Source organism: Neoarius graeffei, chromosome 10 (assembly GCF_027579695.1).
Source record: "Neoarius graeffei isolate fNeoGra1 chromosome 10, fNeoGra1.pri, whole genome shotgun sequence".
In the NCBI taxonomy this organism is placed as follows: domain Eukaryota; kingdom Metazoa; phylum Chordata; class Actinopteri; order Siluriformes; family Ariidae; genus Neoarius; species Neoarius graeffei.
Genome location: NC_083578.1, coordinates 92,345,242 through 92,369,965, shown reverse-complemented (window position 1 = coordinate 92,369,965; position 24,724 = coordinate 92,345,242). Strand labels below are relative to the sequence as shown.

Sequence of the window (24,724 nt, the reverse complement as noted above, 5' to 3'; positions counted from 1 at the left end):
AGCGACAGTTCTGTGGGTGGAAACAAACGCCTTGTTGATAAGAGAGGGTCAGAGGGAAATGGACAGATTGGTTCGAGCTTTTCTTTTTTGCCAAGAAGGATATAGTAACTCATATAATCACTCTTTACAACCGTGGTGAGCAGAAAAGCATCTCAGCATGCAACAGCAGAAGAACACACTGGGTTCCACTCCTGCAGCCAAGGACAGGGATCTTACAATCAACAACAAGTTCCTATTAAAGTGGCCGGGGAGTGTCTTTCAATAATGTGCTAAATAATAGAACCGAAGCATATAAAAGATGCTCCTGTCACATTTTTGCGGATGTAATACTCGCTGAAAGTGATTGCGGTCTGAACTGCTGCACTGATTCCAGTGGAATTCTCTCTGTAACAAAACCCAAAGACGCCTGAGAAATGGTTCTGATGTAAATGAGACGTTAGGTCCTAGATTTCTTGTGCTCTCAGACTGTGTACCTTACACCTTTCCTAAATGTATACATGTGATCCAGCTTGTGTGATGGGTGTCAATACTTTTGTTATCACATTTCATGTTTCCTTGATTCCATGTCTTATCATTTTATTTCTTTGAAATTAGGTTTAATAAATAAACATTCATAAACATCAATCAGTACAAATCAGATAAGTGATGCATGATAGCTAGAACATTCTCAAATATATAATATACAATACCCATCTATTTATTTATTTATTTGTTTGAGGGTGGCACGGTGGTGTAGTGGTTAGCGCTGTCGCCTCACAGCAAGAAGGTCCGGGCTCGAGCCCCGTGGCCGGCGAGGGCCTTTCTGTGTGGAGTTTGCATGTTCTCCCCGTGTCCGCGTGGGTTTCCTCCGGGTGCTCCGGTTTCCCCCACAGTCCAAAGACATGCAGGTTAGGTTAACTGGTGACTCTAAATTGAGCGTAGGTGTGAATGTGAGTGTGAATGGTTGTCTGTGTCTATGTGTCAGCCCTGTGATGACCTGGCGACTTGTCCAGGGTGAACCCCGCCTTTCGCCCGTAGTCAGCTGGGATAGGCTCCAGCTCGCCTGCGACCCTGTAGAACAGGATAAAGCGGCTACAGATAATGAGATGAGATGAGATTTATTTGTTTGTTTGTTTATATTTGGAGCTTGATTGTTTATCATAAACATTTTCACAAGTGCACACTGTAAGCGATGGAGAACGAGACGGAGACGCACCATGATTCCCGTCAGCAGACACACTCCCTTCCCGCAGTAGGTGTGTGGCACCATGTCTCCATAACCAATGGACAGGAAGGTGATGGAGATCAACCACATCGCACCCAGGAAGTTACTCGTCACTTCCTGTTTATCGTGATATCTGAAAGAGACAACAACAAAGACAAAACAATGTAACAGCTTTGTTAATAAATAACGTGACTGTGTTGGAATTGAAAGAACAATCCCAGCCCTCAGTAATGTTTTGGTGAGACGTTGCTGTACTTCAGTAAAACGCCATGTGTCCAGGACGCAGTGTGACGAGGACACAGTGTAACGAGGACGTGACGAGGATGCAGTGTGACGATGGCACAGTGTAATAAGGACGCAGTGTAACGAGGACGTGACGAGGACGCAGTGTGACGATGGCACAGTGTAATAAGGACGCAGTGTAACGAGGACGTGACGAGGACGCAGTGTGATGATGGCACAGTGTAATAAGGACGCAGTGTGACGAGGATGCAATGATACCAGGATGCAGTGTGATGAGGACACAGTGAGACCAGGAGATGGGGTGACGAGGAGGCAGTGTAACGAGGACACAGTGTGACAAGGATGCAGTGTGATCAGGACACGGGGTGACGAGGACACAGTGTGACGAGGACACAGTGTGACAAGCATGCAGTGTGATGAGGACATGGGGTGACAAGGACGCAGTGTGACGAGGATGCAATGTGTCGAGGACATGAGGTGACAAGGACACAGTGTGAAGAGGACGCAGTGTGACGAGGACACGGGGTGACAAGGACGCAGTGTGACAAGGACACGGGGTAAAGAGGACGCAGGGTGATGAGGACATGGGATGATGAGGACACAGTGTGATGAGGACAGTTTGATGAGTACACGGGGTGACGAGGATGCAGTATGATGAGGATGCAGTGTGACGAGGACACGGGGTGATGAGGACACAGTGTGACGAGGACACAGTGTGACAAGGATGCAGTGTGACGAGGACACAGGTTGATGAGGACACAGGTTGATGAGGACACAGTGTGATGACACAGTGTGACGAGGACACAGGTTGATGAGGACACAGTGTGATGACACAGTGTGATGAGGACACAGGTTGATGAGGACACAGTGTGACAAGGATGCAGTGTGACGAGGATGCAGTGTAATGAGGACACAGGGTGACGAGGACACGGGGTAACGAGGATGCAGTCGTATAAACCCACAGGATTTACTACTGACTGCAAATAAGCACCATGTTTAAATCAGGATGCGACAGAAACAGCGATCACGTGGCCAGATGTGCACCGCTGCACGGTTCTGAGGCTGAGAGCTCCCGCGACTCTGAGTGAGCCAATCAGACGGCTGTTTGAGAGCTGGACAAATCCTGTTGATCTGATTGGATTACACAGATTAACACATCACAGCTCTCACCAGCGCTTCCTTGGGACCATCTGCTGTAGATAAACATACACAACGCTCAATATCAGGATGTTCTATAAGTTTTGGCACCCATTTTGAAACAGGGATTTTTTTTCCGAATAAGATCCACGCAGGAGCAGTTACTAACAGTGAGAGAAGTTTGATTAAAAAGCTTTATTTGATTATTTTTAATTTGGATAAATTTGACTGTAAATGTAAAAACTACACTGATTAAACTGTAAAAATGTAAAATTAAATTTACTTTATTAAAATGTTTGTGTACAAATGTTGTTACAGAGACAGACGGTGAGGGTGGGATGATTTACACGTGCTGTTTTGGTGCACGATGCTAAGCTTCCACTCTCAGTTAGCGACATTAGCCTTGTAGCTTCGGTACAAAAGTAAAAGTATAACATCATCTCAGCTGAAACATTTTACTGTGGACATTTCATTTTTATCCAAATGGCAACTTTAAGGATTTTCCAGAAATTAATTTTTTAAATTCATCTCATCTCATTATCTGTAGCCGCTTTATCCTGTTCTACAGGGTCGCAGGCGAGCTGGAGCCTATCCCAGCTGACTACGGGCGAAAGGCGGGGTTCACCCTGGACAAGTCGCCAGGTCATCACAGGGCTGACACATAGACACAGACAACCATTCACACTCACATTCACACCTACGCTCAATTTAGAGTCACCAGTTAACCTAACCTGCATGTCTTTGGACTGTGGGGGAAACCGGAGCACCCGGAGGAAACCCACGCGGACACGGGGAGAACATGCAAACTCCGCACAGAAAGGCCCTCGCCGGCCACGGGGCTCGAACCCAGGACCTTCTTGCTGCGAGGCGACAGCGCTAACCACTACACCACCCTGCCACCTTTTTTTTAAATTAAATTAAGTATTTGTATTTATAACTGTGATAAATACATTTAAAAAGTTGAAAAATGTTTCAAAATTAATAAATAAGAAACATTTTTATTTGTAAAATTAAAAACAACCCATTAATAATGCTGAATGAACCTCATCAATAAAAAAATTATTATTTATACACTTATGAATGTGGATATTGGACATTTTTATAAAATTTAAATCTATTCCTATAAAATTAATAAAGCAATTTTTATTATACATTATATTGTATTACGCATTACTTATTTAGCATTGTTTGTTTTTTTTTATTTAATTTTATGTATATTTTATTGGGGCGGCATGGTGGTGTAGTGGTCAGCACTGTCGCCTCACAGCAAGAAGGTCCTGGGTTCCTTTCTGTGCGGAGTTTGCATGTTCTCCCCGTGTCCGCGTGGGTTTCCTCCGGGTGCTCCGGTTTCCCCCACAGTCCAAAGACATGCAGGTTAGGTTAACTGGTGACTCTAAATTGAGCGTAGGTGTGAATGTGAGTGTGAATGGTTGTCTGTGTCTATGTGTCAGCCCTGTGATGACCTGGCGACTTGTCCAGGGTGAACCCCGCCTTTCACCCGTAGTCAGCTGGGATAGGATCCAGCTCGCCCGCGACCCTGTAGAACAGGATAAAGCGGCTACAGATAATGGATGGATATATTTTATTTATTTTCTAATCTATTCCTCTTATTAGCATGGTTAGCGAGTAGAGTTAGCTTGCTAGTACCGTATACATTTGCATATTGGCGTATCATCACGGTTAGCAAGTGTAATTTAAACACCTTCGTTTTAATTAACACAGCTAACATTATCAACAGATTTGCTAATTGAACTGCGACATTTTTAGCAAACTGTTTATATGCAGTAAAGAGAGAACCTTCAGTGAGCTCTCACTTTTGCTTATTACGTGTTTTAGGGTAAATATTTTATTTAAAACTTTAAATAGTTCTAACTCTTTGCCTTACTGCGGATGAGATCAGGCAACACTTGACAGCGCTGACGTTTTCTTGCTAGCTGAAGGATGAGCTGTGTGACTTCGGGAGCCGGACACTTTCCATTATCTGAGGAACCCGATCGCATTAGAAAGCTGATCCTCACGAGCTCTGAAACACTCGATCAATACGGATCAGATGTTGATTCAGGAAGCAGAAGTGTGTCTGAGTGTCCTGGATAAAAACCAGGTCCAGATATGCCGCGCACGCTGCTGGTCATTTGCTAGTAAGTCGTCTGTGTCTGCGTGGTGTCTGTGCTGAGCTCAGGTTTACCCAGTCGGTGCAGAACTACTGCAGAAAACGGTGTGTAATGTAAAGTCCGTGAGTGAGCTAATCACATCCTGAGGCATCAGTAATTCGGCTAACATGCTCCACTCAGAGTCTCGGGATGTGGAAATCAATTAAAGAGTTCCATTTCAGATAAAAGTCTTTCTAAAGTGTGATAAATTCTGCACCATTAAAGAAATACACACTTTAAAAACTTCCTCTCAAACTCAAACAAGCTATAAGCTAACATTAATCGTATTAGCTTCTTTGCTAGCACATTAGCTGAGTTGGCTAGAAAATATGAAGGGCATCAGTTTACTCGGCTAATATGTGCTAATACGTGCTAAACACATTAACCTCTGTAGCTCGTACATTTGAATAGCTTTATCTTTAACGTGACCAGACGTCCCGGTTTGACCGGGACAGTCCCGATTTTGAGTAGCGTGTCCCCAGTCCCAACAAAGGTCCGTCGGGACGCTGAAATGTCCCGGTTCACACCAAACACTAGCAAACTGTCCCGGTTTACACCAAACACTAACGAACTGTCCCGGTTTACACCAAACACTAACGAACTGTCCCGGTTACAGCGATCATATAAACACTAACAAACTGTCCCGGTTACAACGATCATATATAGCCAACGAGATGTCAATAAGCTTCTAGCAATTCAGCATCAGTGTGCGCGTGTGCGCAGTCAACCTTACAATGTATCTATTTGTACAATGTTGCAATATAGAAGCCACGTTATAACGTTTTTTTTTTGCTAGCGGCTGTCAACTACTGCGCGACAATGCCGAACGGATGAGCGCTGGGCGGAGATGTTCGCGCACTTCAAGAGTAGGGAGATTCCTTACAGCAATGTCAGCCAGCTTTGCCAGTTTGCCATGTGCCTACCTGGCACCAATGCTCCAGCTGAGCGAATATTTTCACTCATGAGCAACACCTGGACTGATGAGAGGAATCGCATGACCGCGCCTACTCTCGAAGCCTTGCTCATTACCCGGGCCAATTTCGACGATACTTGCTCGCAGTTTCCCAGCAGGCTCTCGGGCAATAAAGCGCTACTGGAACAAATTCACTCATCATGTAAATATATGCAATAAAATGGCATCTTCTTTAGGGTGGGCGGGTTGGGTGGCTGTGTTTCTGAAACATTTTTTGTCTTTCATCTGTTTCATGTGTCTTTAATCTGTATCACAGATTGTCTTGACTTGTTTGATGCTGTTGTCAACTCAGGGTTCACATTTTCAAAAGAGTTAATAGCCGACACTGGTTAAGATTAAACAGAGGCATTTTGGGTAAAGGTTCGGAGGTGACAACGATTAGGCTCATGCACTCGTTCCTGTTACAATGCATAGCCTATTGTTTTAAAAAAAAAAAGTTCATCGCATAAAATGTTGATGTTAATATGCAAGCAATGCATTTTCTTGGCGTTTTCACAAAGGTGAAATAAATCAGTTGAAGTTTAGGCTATTGGCCTATTCCCCATCATCACACCTGCTGTCTGATTTTCTTACTTTAACTGAATTGTGATAGAAGTACATGTAGATAACAAGAAAATACTTGATTATTCTCTGAAATGTTGATAAAAGTGAGCTTCTACAAAATGATAAAGGCACCTGTCTGAGCCGGTTTGAGCCGCGCATGTTTACATCAAAACGTGTGTGTGTGTGCACGAGTATCACGGTCACGCGCAAAGTGTCCCGGTTTTAGACTCGGGAAATCTGGTCACCCTATTTATCTTAGCTAGAGAGTATATTTTATGCACAAAACATTTATTATAAAAATACTATATTTGGAGAAGATTAGCTGAGTTAACTAGCACACTTCTTTATCGAGCTTGTACAGATGGAACAGTTCAATATTTCATGTTCAGAGTATTAACTTATTTTGCTAGCAAATATTAAACATGCCAGGTTACTTAACACCAAACTTAATCCTTTAAGCTTAGTTTACTCATATGCAGTTAGCTTATTAGCGTGGTTAGACAACAGATTTTAAGCATTACCTCAGTTTAGCATGTTAAACTCACATTAAGGTAATACACGTTGAGAATATAGTGAGCATATTTTAAATGTATTTACACTACCATTCAAAAGTTTGGGGTCACCCAGACAATTTTGTGTTTTCCATGAAAAGTCACACTTTTATTTCCCACCATAAGTTGTAAAATGAATAGAAAATATAGTCGAGACATTTCTCTGGCCATTTTGAGCATTTTATCGACCCCACAAATGTGATGCTCCAGAAACTCAATCTGCTCAAAGGAAGGTCAGTTTTATAGCTTCTCTAAAGAGCTCAACTGTTTTCAGCTGTGCTAACATGATTGTACAAGGGTTTTCTAATCATCCATTAGCCTTCTGAGGCAATGAGCAAACACATTGTACCATTAGAACACTGGAGTGAGAGTTGCTGGAAATGGGCCTCTATACACCTATGGAGATATTGCACCAAAAACCAGACATTTGCAGCTAGAATAGTCATTTACCACATTAGCAATGTATAGAGTGGATTTCTGATTAGTTTAAAGTGATCTTCATTGAAAAGAACAGTGCTTTTCTTTCAAAAATAAGGACATTTCAAAGTGACCCCAAACTTTTGAACAGTAGTGTACTCAGACTGCTAGCACATCTTTAATATCTTAGTTAGCAAGGCTTGTTACTTACACACTCAAATTATGTTAGCTTATTTAGCACATTAGCTTAGCTAGCTAACACAAATTAAGCAGAGTTAGATGCTACGCTCAGCTTCTCAGAGTTGGAGTGTTTTTCCTGCTGCCTATCAAGCTTTGTCACATTAGCTAATATGTGTGTGTGTGTGTGTGTGTGTGTGTGTGTGTTCTGATGGCAGTGTGGCTTTGTACGGACCGTTTATGTGTCTATTAATCAATCAGAGAGCATCCTGCGTCCCTGCCATGAATCTAACGGACGACTCATTAAGCTGAGTGCTATTAGCTGAGATTTAAAGCTGAGACAGGAGCGTTAGTGTTTCAGGGAAAAATGCCGAGGGAAATGTGTGTAAACGTCTCCCTCTGAGGCTACGACACGCTGAGCTAGCAGCTTTAATCCCTCCAAAGACTTCATCATGGTGAACACTGGCCAGGAGAAACACTGCTAACTAGCATGTTGGTTTTCCTCACAACACGTCAAGCCTAAATGATCCATTAGCATCTTAAAATGTTTTCACAATTGCTATAATAACTCAACTTTATTGTGCCAAGGGCTAAGAAAACCTTCCTACTTTTATGGACATTTATATTAGGTATATTAGCATAATCGGCTAGCAAAGGTCAAACTTTATTTGTAGCTATACAGTATATTATACTTAGCTAACATATATTATGATAAGCATATTTTGAATTAGCTAACACATTATAAATAAATTTGCTTAGCAGGCTAGTTTGTATTATAAGGCTAAAGCAGGCTAGTAAATTAGGTTAATTAGCTAGTACATAAAGTCATATTACATGTTTAGTATATTAGCTTCATTAGCTATCAAATTATATTAGCTTAGCATTAAAGCAGCTGTGTGCAAGTTACATAAATCCTGTTCCTGTGAAGTAAAAATTTTATTCAGTTTTTAATTTAGGTTTTAAACATACTAATTAGCTAGTTCATGCTAAGCGCATTAGCTTGGGTAATATTTAGCATATCTGCTAGGTTGGCTAGCATAACATGACATTAATACTTTAAAGCTCATGGGCAACGGTTTTAATTTTATGTGCATTTGAAACTTTATATGTTAAAAACCCTCTGTAGTTTTCTTCTGGTCCCAAGAAGTATTGTTAATAAGTAATAATTTAAATAAGTTAGTGCGGATCGTGGCGAATTTCTGTTCGGCTATTTTCGTGACAACTTGGCACATGACGTCATTTAAGCCAAACAAACCGCTTGAGTTGAGTCCACTTCCGTTTGCTTAAATTGCCGTTCGGCTTGAGTGCAGACGTGCATTCAGGAATTTCCAAAGAAAAACCCCCATGCCTTATTGTTGTGCAGTGAACTGTAACAACGGGACCGGCTCAGGAAGAAGCTTTTACCTTTTTCCGAGAGAGGAGAAGAGGTGGAGCGAGTGGGTTGGCTTTTTCCAAAAAAGGAGAAGAGGCGGAGCAAGAGAATTGGCTTTTTCCAGAAGAGGAGACGAGGTGGAGCGAGTGGGTTGGCTTTTTCCAAAAAAGGAGAAGAGGCGGAGCGAGTGGATTGGCTTGTTCTGGAAGAGGAGAAGAGGCTGACCGAGAGGATTGGCTTTGTCCAAAAAAGGAGAAGAGGCGGAGCGAGTGGATTGGCTTGTTCTGGAAGAGGAGAAGAGACTGAGCGAGTGGGTTGGCTTTTTCCGAAAAAAGGAGAAGAGGCGGAGTGAGTGGGTTGGCTTTTTCCAAAAAAGGAGAAGAGGCGGAGCGAGTGGGTTGGCTTTTTCCGAAAAAGGAGAAGAGGCGGAGCGAGTGGATTGGCTTGTTCCGGAAGAGGAGAAGAGGCGGAGTGAGTGGGTTGGCTTTTTCTGAAAAAGGAGAAGAGGAGGAGGGAGTGGGTTGGCTTTTTCCGAAAAAGGAGAAGAGGCAGAGTGAGAGGGTTGGCTTTTTCCGAAAAAGGAGAAGAGGAGGAGCGAGAGGATTGGCTTTTTCCGAAAAAGGAGAAGAGGCGGAGGGAGTGGGTTGGCTTTTTCCGAAAAAGGAGAAGAGGCGGAGTGAGAGGATTGGCTTTTTCTGAAAAAGGAGAAGAGGCGGAGCGAGTGGGTTGGCTTTTTCCGAAAAAGGAGAAGAGGCGGAGCGAGTGGATTGTGCGCGTGAAACAAAATCAAGCAGTCAAAGAAGAAACAGAGCAGCAACACTCAAGCAAAAAGGAGAAGATTGGAGGGAAACATTTTTACTTTTGCTTGCAATTGACAAGTCAAGAATCCTGAGGGATCCTGTACAATCACTGTGGAAATGAGACAGAGGGAGATTTCCTCGCTTAGAGTCGGCTATAAATAGTATAATGCCGCGGATGGCAGGCTAATGTGGCCTACCGGCGCGCTGTCCAGTAATCGTTCCCTATATCCACTAGGGAGGCGGTTTAATTATTCTTCAAAAGGGCTCTTATTTAGTATTACGGTGAAAGTAGGAATTTATCATAACTACCAGGATAAATCGTTTGGGCGCGAGTCTTGTTGAGGTCCGGGGTCACCGCGATCAGAGTCGGCTGAGTCGCTGTCCGATTCCGAGGCCGCACGGTCAAACCAGTGAGACACATTCACCGATTGCTTCGCAACGGCCATAGGGTCATACAGATACGGTTTCACCTCTCAGTATTCAATTTGGAGAGTTCCTGCTTCAAAATCGCTCTCGCTTTCAGACATTTTACACAACCTCTCACGACCAAAGTCCGTACACGTGTGCTCGGTTCGCAGGTAAACACGGAGCTGCTCCCGGTCTGTTTGGCTTGAATGACGTCATGACGACGGTCCCCTGGCGGTGAAAGTGCGCATAAGTGAGATGTAAACAAACCTTCGGAAATTGGGCAAACCAGTATATTTTAACCGTTTTATTCAGTTTTAGGGTGCAAATTAGACACCAGGAAGATTGAATTTGCTTTTTGGGTCGTTCTTCTAGATAAAGCTGATATTCTACGTTTCACCTCCGACCGTTGCCTATGACCTTTAAAATGGACACAAATATGATTAGCATGTAGGCTAAATTCTCTCACACGAAAATGCCGACGCATTTTCAACTTCAAAAGTGCTTTAAAAAACAACTAGAACAACAAGAACAAAAAAAAGAAAATATAAATTCATAACAAACATTTCACAGGCGAGTTGGTGTTCAGTTCATTCACAATGTGTCTGTCTGTGAGGGGAAACACATCATGCGCGCTAACACACACCCCTCAGTGTCTTTCCACAGCAGCCAGCGGGATGGGATGGGATGGAGTGTGAGGAGGGCGGGACGGGAGCAGGCGGTTTGGATCATAATCTGGGGAAAAGGGAAGTGTGTGGAGATTAGCCACTGGGCTCGCAGTGACCTGATTAGCTTAGCTTAGCTTCAGCACTCTCCGCCAGCCTGGGGCGTGGAGAAGCTTCACAGAGTTGTCTTCACCTTCCCCCAAGATATGGGCCAAAGACGTTCCCCTGGCCAGAATCGCAAGCCAGCACAGGTCAAAGGTCAAACTTTAAAAAAGAAAAGAAAAAAGTGGCCTTGGAGGGAAAAAACACAAAACCAGACCTGCCAACCCTGAGAGGAATAACGCGCAACACAGTTTTCACATCGTCCTTAAATAAATCTCTCGTCTGAGTGTGAGCGGGGCTTTACAGAACCACCAGGTACCTGTGGGGGGAGGTGTCATGTGTGTGTTTTGTTTCAGATGTAGACACCATAAAAGTTCACACACACTTTATTCCTAAAGATTTACAATCAGTGATGAATACGAAGTGAAACCTTTCGAGAGTCTACGTTTGACAGACGAGTGGCAGCGTCTCCCCTCTGATGGTTACCGTAAAACCCTGTATACAAACACACCAGTTTCTATGGCAACGGGCTTGACCACGCTGTTTGAACGCATCTGCGCTGACCAGCACCGGAGAGCAAACATGCTAATTAATGACTTTTTATTGAAAATTACTGTAATGTGTTCGATTTGACAGCCTGTTGTAGGACGAGTTAATCACGTTTACCAGAACAAATTCTCACCTTTTTATCTTGTGGCTGAAAAAAAAAGTAAAATTTTTAGCTAAATAAATAATTTCACTGACACAAAGCCAAAGCTGTTTTCAGATGCTTTCACTTGATTAATTTTTACCTAAAGTGTAATTAATTTCCTTTAACATAATTTCTTTTAATTTTGATTTTAATGATTTTACTTTAATTCTTTATTTTAATTTCTTTTTAATTTTGGATTTTAATGATTTCACTTTTACTTTAATTCTTTGTTACTGTTCTTATGCTTTTATTTTTTGTGAAGCACATTGAATTGCCTGTGTGTATGAAATGCGCTATACAAATAAACTTGCCTTGCCTTGCCACTTGTAACTGATGCTGACAATATATATATATAAAACATAGACACAAGTGTTTTATTGGGAAATCCGCCACGTGTATTTTTCATCCATCCAGGACATGGAGAACCGAAACTGTGACATAAACCTCTATCTGTCACTTGTGATGAAATATTAGTGAGTTGTTTTGATAAATTTGGGGACTTTTTGTTTGTGAATGTGTCGATATAATAAAAAGAAAATCACACGTTGCCTTGAAGATATGAAGTTTATCTTCTCGTGTTGAAAAACTCACATTTTTCATATGAAATCCATCGCGGATCTGAGTGACATATTTAAATAACATTGTTTGGCTTTTTTTCGTGGTCTATCAGATATATTCCGTTCAGTGAGCATGATACTGAACGAGTCGAAGACGAGTCGCTGAATGGAATATATCTGATATACCATGAAAAAAAGCCAGCCAATATTATTATTATTATTATTATTATTATTATTATTATACATTCCGTTTGGGCGTTCAACATGTCTTTCTCTTTCAAAATTCTCTCAAAATCTTCCCTATTTAACAAAGCAAACCTGGCGGCCATGTTTGTTTACAAATTGTCACAGTCGCTCGCTAGCGCAGAAGTTTTGTCTCCGACGTGTGACGTCATGTTGTCTTGACAACTGTGCAGTATCGTAAACCATATTCAACACTCATTCTCCATTGGGTAGAGTGACGTAATACACGTAGGATAAGCGATATGCTAACAATATTGCATGCTATCAAACCAAATGAATGAAACCTGCTAGAAGGGAATAGAACACATTTTTATTCCATCCAAAAAGTGTCCTGTATGGATAATAGTTCTCAATATTTCACTCCGATGATGTCACTCCCAGTGTTTTTCCGCTGACTAGATGTGCGTTGTCAAAATGATGAATCGGTTCAAAACTAAAATTCTTTTGATTAACTTGTGTATTTTTTGTAGATGTGTTCATATAATATAAAGAACATTATACGGTGGTGGGAAGATATGAAGTTTATCTTCTTGGATTGAAAAATATATGCATTCACCACTTGAAGGTAAACTTCATATCTTCACACATAACCATGTTATATCCTCTCTCTCTCTCTCTCTCTCTCTCTCTCTCTTATATATATATATATATATATATATGTGTGTGTGTGTGTGTGTGTGTGTGTGTGTGTGTGTGTGTGTGTGTGTGTAAAATGTTAGCAGTGTGGAACACGTACTCATAGATATTATTTCGTATTACTAAACTCAAAACATTCTCCCTCTCACACAAGCGAGGACAGATATAACCTCAAGTAAAATCGGCCGAAACATTACTAATGCGTGATGGGGGAAGGGGGTGGGGCTTCAGGGGTTCAGTTAATATCAGCTATTTCAAAACTATCAATAATTCCAGATGTGGATTTACTGATCTGCTGTTTTTATTTCGGAGAAGAGAGGAGTGCTCTTTTGGTGGATTGCTGAGAGAGAACCCATCGCAGTGGACTCTGATGTTAAAATGCAGAGCTCCTACACGAAAGGCGTTAAAGTTGGCAGGTCTGCAATACCATGAGGATGAAGACAGCCATGTTCACCACACATGGTGTCTGAGGCCCCGCCCACACAAACAGATATTTTTGAAGATGTAGTTTTTGCTCCCGTCCCCACAAAAACACCGTTTTGTGTCACTTAAATCGTCTCTTTAAAACTAAAGAAATTGTCAGTGTTTTGATGTGGACGTGAAAAGCGTATGAGTTTGAAAACGCCGTGCACGCCCGCTGAGTGTGCTGTGTGTGTGTTATGAATGAGCTACAACTCCATTTATCATGCTTCCTGACCAGGTGTCACTTTGAGGCCTATTACATTTTATTAGAGAACATGTTTGCGGTTTAATTTTTGCTAAGACAGAACACGTTTGATTTGTAGGCTAGTGTTCCCGAATCCACTGCTCTGACGCTGCAGGCTGCGATTCAGAACGAGTCCCAGAGAACACGCTGTACTCAGGTTTAACTTTAGTTCCACCTCATTGTCATTTATTTGTTCTCGGTCTTGTTGGAGCCGCGTTAGTGTTTCTCCACATTTCTTCTTCTCTTCTGCTCAACACACAGCTCTTAACTTTAATGTTAATGTACTCAAACTGCTTTTGCATTTCTGTCTGGAGGAAGATGAATCCAAAAACACTTCATTTAGATGGAAACTTTTAATAAATTAGATAAAAACTAAATTTTCAAAAATATCCATATCTTTGTGGACGAGGCCTGAGAAAGTGAAAATCCCAAAACCCTAACAGTGAGACGTAATATGGAGCCTGTTCACAGCTCTGCACATGAGCACTGATAAAAGTGAAGGATAAAAAAAATGATAAGATTTAAGAGTTTGGGATCTCCGGTGTGTCAGCAATGCAGTGCACCAGGGGACGAACGCATGACTGCTGATCGGCAGAATTCAGACAAAGCTTGATAAAGTCATCGGCCAACCAAAGGACAGGCACTGATTTATTTTCCACTGATGACAAAAAAGAAACAAACAAACAAAAAGCCCCAAAAACAAACATAGACTCACTTTGGACCCCTATCCAGCAGCGATGTAGGGTGGGGGTGGGAGGAGGGAGGGAGGGGAAGGGGCAAAAAACACAATAATGAACAATGTGAACAGTAAAATAACAATAAGAAGACGCACGGCGAGTTTTTTGGGTTTTTTTGTCTTCCAATTCATCCACACGTTGTTTAGCTGTCTCACCTTTCACACACGCGCACCGTCCAGGCGGCGATGATCCACGAGGAGATGCTGAAGACGAGCAACACGGTGCCAGGGCAGATGGTCATGAGGGTCTTCATGACGAAGCGTGTGTTGAAGTTGATCTTGTTGAGGGCGCCAATGCTGCGCGACGAAGCATCTGTGAACAGTTTGCTGTGCAGCAGCATGACGCGGCCGATTAAATAGAGGCGCAAGAACATGGGGATGGACAGGATGATGTCCACGTCAGCGTCAGCCACAGACGGCGTGTATGTGAAGGCCAACCGCGCTGTCCATGTGAAAACGTACTGTCCTGGGATTGGGTGGATGGCACACACCAGAAGCTCCAGCACGATGAAGAGAATGCGCTCGTAAGTCATGGCTATCCGCCAGTCGTCCGCTCCGTTGTCCACCATGAAAAGCTGCGAGAAAGATAATAAATGGACTGAAGTGAATAGCTTTTGACACTTTGATATTTTTGGAAATGCCTACAAAGTCTTACAATCTTTTAAAATGATGACTGATGTATCTTCATGACCTCACCTATTAGCCATTAGCTAATTTTTATTAGCTTCAGAAATAATGGCATTATGTATCTCTCCTGGGAGAGTAAAACTGCAGGAGAATAGTAAATGGAATGGAATGGAATTACAGGATATTATTTTTATGAATAATTCATTTATTTTGTATTGTATACATTTCGGTGATACTTATAATCATTAGGATTTGGCACGAGAGCCGGTGGTATCATCTATTATACTGTGCCCGTCTCTCTAATTGCCTTCAGAGCTGAGTCGGCCACTTACCTGAATTTCTCGTGCATGATACATAATAATCAGACCGAGGAGGATTAGAGTGGAAAGGCTGATAAGGCATTTCAGTGCAAATGAGTATGAGGATTCCTGCAAAAGACACAAAAAGAAAAGTTCATGTTTTTTAAATAATAGACATGAGACAAGAAGAGACTGAATTCATGTTTTGTTCATTAAGCTGCAGTGTGTTAAAAGAACGCTGAGACACTCTTGTTAAAAATGTTACTGTTACTGTAACTAGGGGTTAAAATGATATATAAGGAATGACACACCACTGAATACCTCAAATGACTAATCAGAACACAACCATGTGATTAGTGCTGGGATTGGTTAGAACAGAAGTACAGGAGTGGATTGGTTACAGTTTTGCAGTTGTACACACTGCACTGTTTCTGTTACACACTACAATACTGTTACAAACAAGAGTATTACCAGAGTATATAGGAGTACTACCATTATATTGTCACATACTGCTGTACCACATTTACAATAATCTGCAGTTCTACTGTTACATGCTACAGTACCCTTACACACTCCAATGGTACTGTTACACACTGCGGTTCTACTGTTACATGCCACAGTACTGTTACACACTGTGGTTCTACTGTTACATGCCACAGTACTGTTACACACTGTGGTTCTACTGTTACATGCCACAGTACTGTTACACACTGTGGTTCTACTGTTACATGCCACAGTACTGTTACACACTGTGGTTCTACTGTTACATGCCACAGTACTGTTACACACTTCAGTGGTAATGTCACACACTTCAGTAGTACTGTTACACATTGCAGTTCTACTGTTACATGCCACAGTACTGTTACACACTTCAGTGGCAAGGTTACACACTCCAGTGGTACTGTTACACACTCCAGTAGTACTGTTACACACAGCAGTCCTACTGTTACATGCCACAATACTGTTACACACTTCAGTGGTAATGTTACACACTTCAGTGGTATTGTCACACATTGCAGTTCTACTGTTACATGCCAGAGTGCCGTTACACACTCCAGTGGCACTGTTACACATTGCAGCTCTACTATTACATGCCACAGTACTGTTACATACTCCAGTGGCACTGTTACACACTGCAGTCCCACTGTTACATGCCACAGTACTGTTACACACTCCAGTTGTATTGTTACACACTCCAGTGGTGTTGTTACACACTGCGGCCCTACTGTTACATGCCACAGTACTGTTACACTCTTCAGTGGTAAGGTTACACATTTCAGTGGTACTGTCACACACTCCAGTGGCACTGTTACATGCTCCAGTGGTGCTGTTACACACTCCAGTGGTACTGTTACACACTCCAGTTGTGTTGCTACACACTGCAGTTCTACTGTTACATGCCACAGTACTGTTACACATTCCAGTGGTACTGTTACACACCAGTGGTGCTGTTACACTGTGCAGCTCTACTGTTACATGCCACAGCACTGTTACACACTCCAGTGGTACCATTACATGACACAGTACTGTTACACACTCCAGTGGTACCGTAACATGCCACAGTGCAGTGATACTGTTACACACTGCAACTCTACTGTTACATGCCACAGCACTATTACACACTGCACTACAACCATTAAACACTGAAGTCCTACTGTTACACATTAGAGTACTATTGTTAAATGGTGATATAGTGTGCAACAGTAATACTGTAATGAGTAACACGAGAGTATTGTGCACTATAAAACTAGACTGCAGTAACATCAGTATTGCAGTGTGTCACAGGAGTACCACAGGCTGTAACAGTCAGACAGCTGTATATAATGGGTATACTGGAGTGAGAAACATTACTTTACAGTGTGTAAATATACTGCAGTAACATCAGTATTACAGTGTAAAAGTAATATTGCACTGTCATAATAGCATTATAGCTTGTAACCATGGTACAGTACCATGAGAACAGTCATCCTAACAGTGTGTAACAGCTCTACAACAATACGTAACAGGAAACTCACAAGATGCAATCATATTACAGCAGAGTGTGTATCAGTAGGGTTGCAGGGTGAAATAGTACAATAGTAGAGTGTAAAACCCATGCCACAGGAAAAAAAATCAGTGTACTGCAACATGTCACATTAATACTGCAGGGTGTAACAGTAGGACTGTAGCATATCATGGTGTTACAGCAGTGCAACAGGAGTAGAGCAGAGTGTGAGAGTAATACAGCAGAGTGCAACAGAAGTACTGCAGAGTGTAACAGAAGTACTGCAGTGTGTAACAGAAGTACTGCAGTGTATTAGAGTAATAAAGCAGAGTGTAACAGAAGCACTGCAGTGTATTAGAGTAATAAAGCAGAGTGTAACAAAAGCACTGCAGAGTATAAGAGTAATAAAGCAGAGTGTAACAGAAGCACTGCAGTGTGTAGCAGAAGTACTGCAGAGTATAGGAGTAATAAAGCAGAGTGTAACAGAAGTACTGCAGTGTGTAGCAGAAGCGCTGCAGAGTGTAAATGAAGTACTGCAGTGTACAACAGTAATAAAGCAGAGTGTAACAAAAGTACTGCAGTGTGTAACAGAAGTGCTGCATTGTGTAGCAGAAGTATTGCAGAGTGTAGCAGAAATGCTGCTGTGTACAACAGTAGTAAAGCAGAGTGTTACAGAAGTACTGCCAAGTGTAACAAAAGTACTGCAGAGTGTAACAGAAGTACAGCAGTGGGTAACAAAAGTGCTGCAGTCTATAGGAGTAATAAAGCAGTGTGTAATTGAAGTACTGCTGAGTGTAGCAGAAGTACTGCAGTGCATCAGAGTCATACAGCAGAGTGTTACAGAGGTAGTGCAGTGCGCTAGAGTAATAAAGCGGAGCGTCACAGAAGTACTGCAGTGTATTAGAGTAATAAAGCAGAGTGTTACAGAAGTACTGCAGTGTATTAAAGTAATAAAGCAGAGTGTAACACAAGTACTGAAGAGTGTAACAGAAGTACTGCAGTGCACTAGAGTAATAAAGCGGAGTGTTACAGAAGTACTGCAGAGTGTAATAGAAGCACTGTAGTGTGTAACTGAAGCACTGCAGTGTGTAGCAGAAGTGCTGCAGAGTGTAAAAGAAGTACTGCAGTGTAAAACAGTAATAAAGCAGTGTTACAGAAGTACTGCAGTGTGTAACAAAAGTACTGCAGTGAGTAAAAAAAGTGCTGCAGTCTATAAGAGTAATAAAGCAGAGTGTAATTGAAGTACTTCTGAGTGCACAACAGTAATAAAGTAGAGTGTAACAAAAGTACTGCAGAGTGTAACAAAAGTACTGCAGTGTGTAACAGAAGTGCTGCAATGTGTAACAAAAGTGCTGCAGTCAATAAGAGTAATAAAGCAGAGTGTAACAGAAGTGCTACAGTGTGTAGCAGAAGTATTGCAGAGTGTAGCAGAAATACTGCAGTGTACAACAGTAATAAAGCAGAGTGTTACAGAAGTACTGCAGAGTGTAACAAAAGTACTGCAGAGTGTAACAGAAGTACTGCAGTGTGTAACAAAATGCTGCAGTCTATGAGAGTAATAAAGCAGTGTGTAATTGAAGTACTGATGAGCGTAGCAGAAGTACTGCAGTGCATCAGAGTCATAAAGCATAGTGTTACAGAAGTAGTGCAGTGTATTAGAGTAATAAAGCAGAGTGTAACGAAAGTACTGAAATGTACAACAGTAATAAAGCAGTGGGTAACAGAAGTATTGCAGTGTGTCAGAGTAATAAAGCGGAGTGTAACAGAAGTACTGCAGTGTATTAGAGTAATAAAGCAGAGTGTAACAGAAGTACTGAAATGTGCAACAGTAATAAAGCGGTGTGTAACAGAAGTATTGCAGTGTATTAGAGTCATAAAGCAGAGTGTCACAGAAGTACTGCAGTGTACTAGAGTCATAAAGCAGAGTGTAACAGAAGTATTGCAGTGTATTAGAATAATAAAGCAGAGTGTAACAGAAGTACTGCAGTGTACTAGAGTAACACAACAGAGTGTCGCAGAAGCACTGCAGTGTATTAGAGTAATAAAGCAGAGCGTTACAGAAGTACTGCAGTGTATTAGAGTAATAAAGCAGTGTCGCAGAAGTACTGCAGTGTATTAGATTAATAAAGCAGAGTGTAACAGAAGTACTGAAATGTGCAACAGTAATAAAGCGGTGTGTAACAGAAGTATTGCAGTGTATCAGAGTCATAAAGCAGAGTGTCACAGAAGTACTGCAGTGTACTAGAGTCATAAAGCAGTGTAACAGAAGTATTGCAGTGTATTAGAATAATAAAGCAGAGTGTAACAGAAGTACTGCAGTTTATTAGAGTAACACAACAGAGTGTCGCAGAAGCACTGCAGTGTATTAGAGTAATAAAGCAGAGCGTTGCAGAAGTACTGCAGTGTATTAGAGTAATAAAGCAGAGCATTACAGAAGTACTGCAGTGTATTAGAGTAACAAAGCAGTGTCTCAGAGGAACTGCAGAGTATTAGAGTAATAAAGCAGAGTGTTACAGAAGCACTGCAGTGTATTAGAGTAATAAAGCAGAGCATTACAGAAGTACTGCAGTGTATTAGAGTAACAAAGCAGTGTCTCAGAGGAACTGCAGAGTATTAGAGTAATAAAGCAGAGTGTAACAGAAGTACTGCAGTGTATTAGAGTAATAAAGCAGAGTGTAACAGAAGTACTGCAGTGCATCAGAGTAATAAAACGGAGTGTTACAGAAGTACTGCAGTGTATTGGAGTAATAAAGCAGAGTGTCGCAGAAGTACTGCCATGTATTAGAGTAATAAAACAGAGTGCTACAGAGGTACTGCAGTGTATTGGAGTCATAAAGCCGTGTGTAACAGAAGTACTGCAGTGTATTAGAGTAATAAAGCTGAGCATAGCAGAAGTACTGCAGTGTATTGGAGTCATAAAGCCGTGTGTAAAAGAAGTACTGCAGTGTATTAGAGTAATAAAGCAGAGCATAACAGAAGTACTGAAATGTGCAACAGTAATAAAGCAGAGTGTAACAGAAGTACTGCAGTGCATTAGAGTAATACAGCAGAGTGTAACGGAAGTACTGCAGTGTATAAGAGTCATAAAGCGGAGTGTAACAGAAGTACTGCAGTGTATTAGAGTAATGAAGCAGTGTGAAACAGAAGTACTGCAGTGCACTAGAGTAATAAAGCAGAGTGTAACAGAAGTACTGCAGTGTATTGGAGTAGTAAAGCAGAGTGTAACAGAAGTGCTGCAGTGCATTAGAGTAATAAAGCAGAGTGTAACAGAAGTGCTGCAGTGCATTAGAGTAATAAAGCAGAGTGTAACAGAAGTACTGCAGAGTGTAACAGAAGTACTGCAGTGCATTAGAGTGATAAAGCAGAGTGTAACAGAAGTACTGCAGTGTATTAGAGTAATAAAGCAGAGTGTAACAGAAGTGCTGCAGTGCATTAGAGTAATAAAGCAGAGTGTAACAGAAGTACTGCAGTGCATTAGAGTAATACAGCATAACGGAAGTACTGCAGTGTATAAGAGTCATAAAGCGGAGTGTAACAGAAGTACTGCAGTGTATTAGAGTAATGAAGCAGTGTGAAACAGAAGTACTGCAGTGCACTAGAGTAATAAAGCAGAGTGTAACAGAAGTACTGCAGTGTATTGGAGTAGTAAAGCAGAGTGTAACAGAAGTGCTGCAGTGTATTGGAGTAGTAAAGCAGAGTGTAACAGAAGTGCTGCAGTGCATTAGAGTAATAAAGCGGAGCGAAACAGAAGTACTGCAGTGTATTAGAGTAATGAAGCAGTGTGAAACAGAAGTACTGCAGTGCACTAGAGTAATAAAGCAGAGTGTAACAGAAGTACTGCAGTGTATTGGAGTAGTAAAGCAGAGTGTAACAGAAGTACTGCAGTGCACTAGAGTAATAAAGCAGAGTGTAACAGAAGTACTGCAGTGTATTGGAGTAGTAAAGCAGAGTGTAACAGAAGTGCTGCAGTGCATTAGAGTAATAAAGCAGAGTGTAACAGAAGTACTGCAGTGCATTAGAGTAATAAAGCAGAGTGTAACAGAAGTGCTGCAGTGCATTAGAGTAATAAAGCAGAGTGTAACAGAAGTACTGCAGTGCATTAGAGTAATAAAGCAGAGTGTAACAGAAGTGCTGCAGTGCATTAGAGTAGTAAAGCAGAGTGTAACAGAAGTACTGCAGTGCATTAGAGTAGTAAAGCAGAGTGTAACAGAAGTGCTGCAGTGTATTGGAGTAGTAAAGCAGAGTGTAACAGAAGTACTGCAGTGCATTAGAGTAATAAAGCAGAGTGTAACAGAAGTACTGCAGTGCATTAGAGTAATAAAGCAGAGTGTAACAGAAGTGCTGCAGTGCATTAGAGTAATAAAGCAGAGTGTAACAGAAGTGCTGCAGTGCATTAGAGTAATAAAGCAGAGTGTAACAGAAGTGCTGCAGTGCATTAGAGTAATAAAGCAGAGTGTAACAGAAGTACTGCAGTGCACTAGAGTAATAAAGCAGAGTGTAACAGAAGTACTGCAGTGCATTAGAGTAATAAAGCAGAGTGTAACAGAAGTGCTGCAGTGCATTAGAGTAATAAAGCAGAGTGTAACAGAAGTACTGCAGTGCATTAGAGTAATAAAGCAGAGTGTAACAGAAGTGCTGCAGTGCATTAGAGTAATAAAGCAGAGTGTAACAGAAGTACTGCAGTGCATTAGAGTAATAAAGCAGAGTGTAACAGAAGTGCTGCAGTGCATTAGAGTAATAAAGCAGAGTGTAACAGAAGTGCTGCAGTGCATTAGAGTAGTAAAGCAGAGTGTAACAGAAGTACTGCAGTGCATTAGAGTAGTAAAGCAGAGTGTAACAGAAGTGCTGCAGTGCATTAGAGTAGTAAAGCAGAGTGTAACAGAAGTGCTGCAGTGCATTAGAGTAATAAAGCAGAGTGTAACAGAAGTGCTGCAGTGCATTAGAGTAATAAAGCAGAGTGTAACAGAAGTGCTGCAGTGCATTAGAGTAGTAAAGCAGAGTGTAACAGAAGTGCTGCAGTGCATTAGAGTAATAAAGCAGAGTGTAACAGAAGTGCTGCAGTGCATTAGAGTAGTAAAGCAGAGTGTAACAGAAGTGCTGCAGTGCATTAGAGTAATAAAGCAGAGTGTAACAGAAGTGCTGCAGTGCATTAGAGTAATAAAGCAGAGTGTAACAGAAGTGCTGCAGTGCATTAGAGTAGTAAAGCAGAGTGTAACAGAAGTACTGCAGTGCATTAGAGTAGTAAAGCAGAGTGTAACAGAAGTGCTGCAGTGCATTAGAGTAATAAAGCAGAGTGTAACAGAAGTGCTGCAGTGCATTAGAGTAGTAAAGCAGAGTGTAACAGAAGTACTGCAGTGCACTAGAGTAATAAAGCAGAGTGTAACAGAAGTGCTGCAGTGCATTAGAGTAGTAAAGCAGAGTGTAACAGAAGTGCTGCAGTGCATTAGAGTAGTAAAGCAGAGTGTAACAGAAGTACTGCAGTGCATTAGAGTAATAAAGCAGAGTGTAACAGAAGTGCTGCAGTGCATTAGAGTAGTAAAGCAGAGTGTAACAGAAGTGCTGCAGTGCATTAGAGTAGTAAAGCAGAGTGTAACAGAAGTACTGCAGTGCATTAGAGTAATAAAGCAGAGTGTAACAGAAGTGCTGCAGTGCATTAGAGTAGTAAAGCAGAGTGTAACAGAAGTGCTGCAGTGCATTAGAATAATAAAGCAGAGTGTAACAGAAGTGCTGCAGTGCATTAGAGTAATAAAGCAGAGTGTAACAGAAGTGCTGCAGTGTATTGGAGTAGTAAAGCAGAGTGTAACAGAAGTACTGCAGTGCATTAGAGTAATAAAGCAGAATGTAACAGAAGTGCTGCAGTGCATTAGAGTAATAAAGCAGAGTGTAACAGAAGCACTGTAAGCTACTCTTTATTAAATTGACAAGCATAAAAAACTGTAAACATTTACCTTAGGTTTTAAACACTTTCGGTACTCACTCACGCTCGCCTTACTAACAGTATCAGTGAATATGAGACATAATGCATGAGCAGACTCTTCTCTCGAGGTGACCTGCTCTCAGATGACATTTCTCTCTAATAGCATCAGTGGAACTGAATGTCATTGAAGCTATCTGACCATGCCAGCTTCACAACATCTCTCTCTCTCTCTCTCTCTCTCTCTCTCTCCACAAAAAGACTCCCACATTATGCAAAATGTCTGCAGTCAGTTTCCTGAACCAAAACACAACAAGGGAAAGGAAAACTACTGACATGACGGAGAATGACTGATCTACACCGAGCGAATGCTGATCAAAAAAGTGGTTAAAAATTCCTGCTTTTATTGTTCATTTATCCTTCCTTCCTTTCTCCTCCTCCTTTTTCCCTTTCACCATTTTTCTCACTGTTTCTGTCTTTCCCTAATTGCCTCACAACATTTCTTTCTTTCTGAAATCGGTCTGAATATCAGAGAATCAGAAAAAGGTCGGTGCTTTCTGAAAGGGTTTTTGTCTCGGTTTTCATTAATGTGTGCTTCTGAAGCTGAGTAAAAGCTCATATTACTTTTTAATAGCCAATCAAATTAAAGCAGCTTTTGGAAGTGCATTCAGACTCACATCCGTCATCAGAGACTCCAGAGCTCGGCGTGAGTGATTGATTAAATCAGAGCTGGATGCTCGGGATCACGGTGTTCTTCAGCTCAGCCTCACTCTCGCTCCTTATCGCGCTGGACGAGAGCAGGCTGAGAGGACTCGCTCTTAATTATAGTCTCGCTCAATTATTTAAGCGACGTTAACAAGCTCGTCTGTGTTCGGAGCCAAACAGGAGAAGTGTCCTCATCCGACGTGGCCGCTGAAAGTCAGTGGATCCACCATGGGGCTAAAATTAGGAAAAGTTCCTTAAAAGGACCCTGCGTTTAACATCGAGACGTACATCTTCAGTGGAGTCAGAGTCTCAGTGCAGCCCTAATGGAATTGGATTTTAAACGATGCTGTTCATTTTGTCTTCCATATATTGGTTTTTCTAATGCTTAATTTTAAGTACCTTATTGCTGTTTATAAATTGTTAAAAAATACCTACACTGGAATTAAATTGTGGAGCTCTCAGAGATGAGGACGGCAACAGAAGAGGTAAAATAAGTAAAAAAGAAAAAATTAACAAACAAACAAACTAACTAAAAAGGATAAAGATGGGAAAGGAATTAATGATAAAAGGTCAAGAGAAAAAATCCAGAGGGGTAAAGGAACGAGGGGGAGCGATATAATGGAGGAAAAATGAACAATGAGGAATAGTGTGGGAAAGATCAGAGTAAAAGATAAAGAACGATTTAGATTAAGGGGTGAAATAAAGAAAAGGGATGCAGAAAGTGTAAAAAGCAAACAAACAAACAAATAAATAAATAAACAGTGATGTGAAAATATTAAAGAAAGAAAAACTTGCAAAGAAGCATAAAGGAAAGATGAAAAATGTATTCGTTCATTGGCTCAATACTTTTCTGTCTTTGAGTTTATTATTTACGATTCCTCACATGG

General features: G+C 41.4%; 1 protein-coding gene across 1 annotated transcript in view; it reads right to left on the bottom strand.

The window, feature by feature from the left end:
• kcnn1b (potassium intermediate/small conductance calcium-activated channel, subfamily N, member 1b) overlaps positions 1-24,724 on the bottom strand; it is a 145,711-nt gene that overhangs the window by 17,779 nt on the left and 103,208 nt on the right. The window contains exons 3-5 of the mRNA XM_060930985.1: positions 15,268-15,363; positions 14,465-14,883; positions 1,196-1,337 (exon numbers count right to left, since the gene is read on the bottom strand). Of these exons, the coding sequence (XP_060786968.1) occupies positions 1,196-1,337; positions 14,465-14,883; positions 15,268-15,363 (657 nt within the window). The remainder of the gene's footprint in view (positions 1-1,195; positions 1,338-14,464; positions 14,884-15,267; positions 15,364-24,724) is intronic.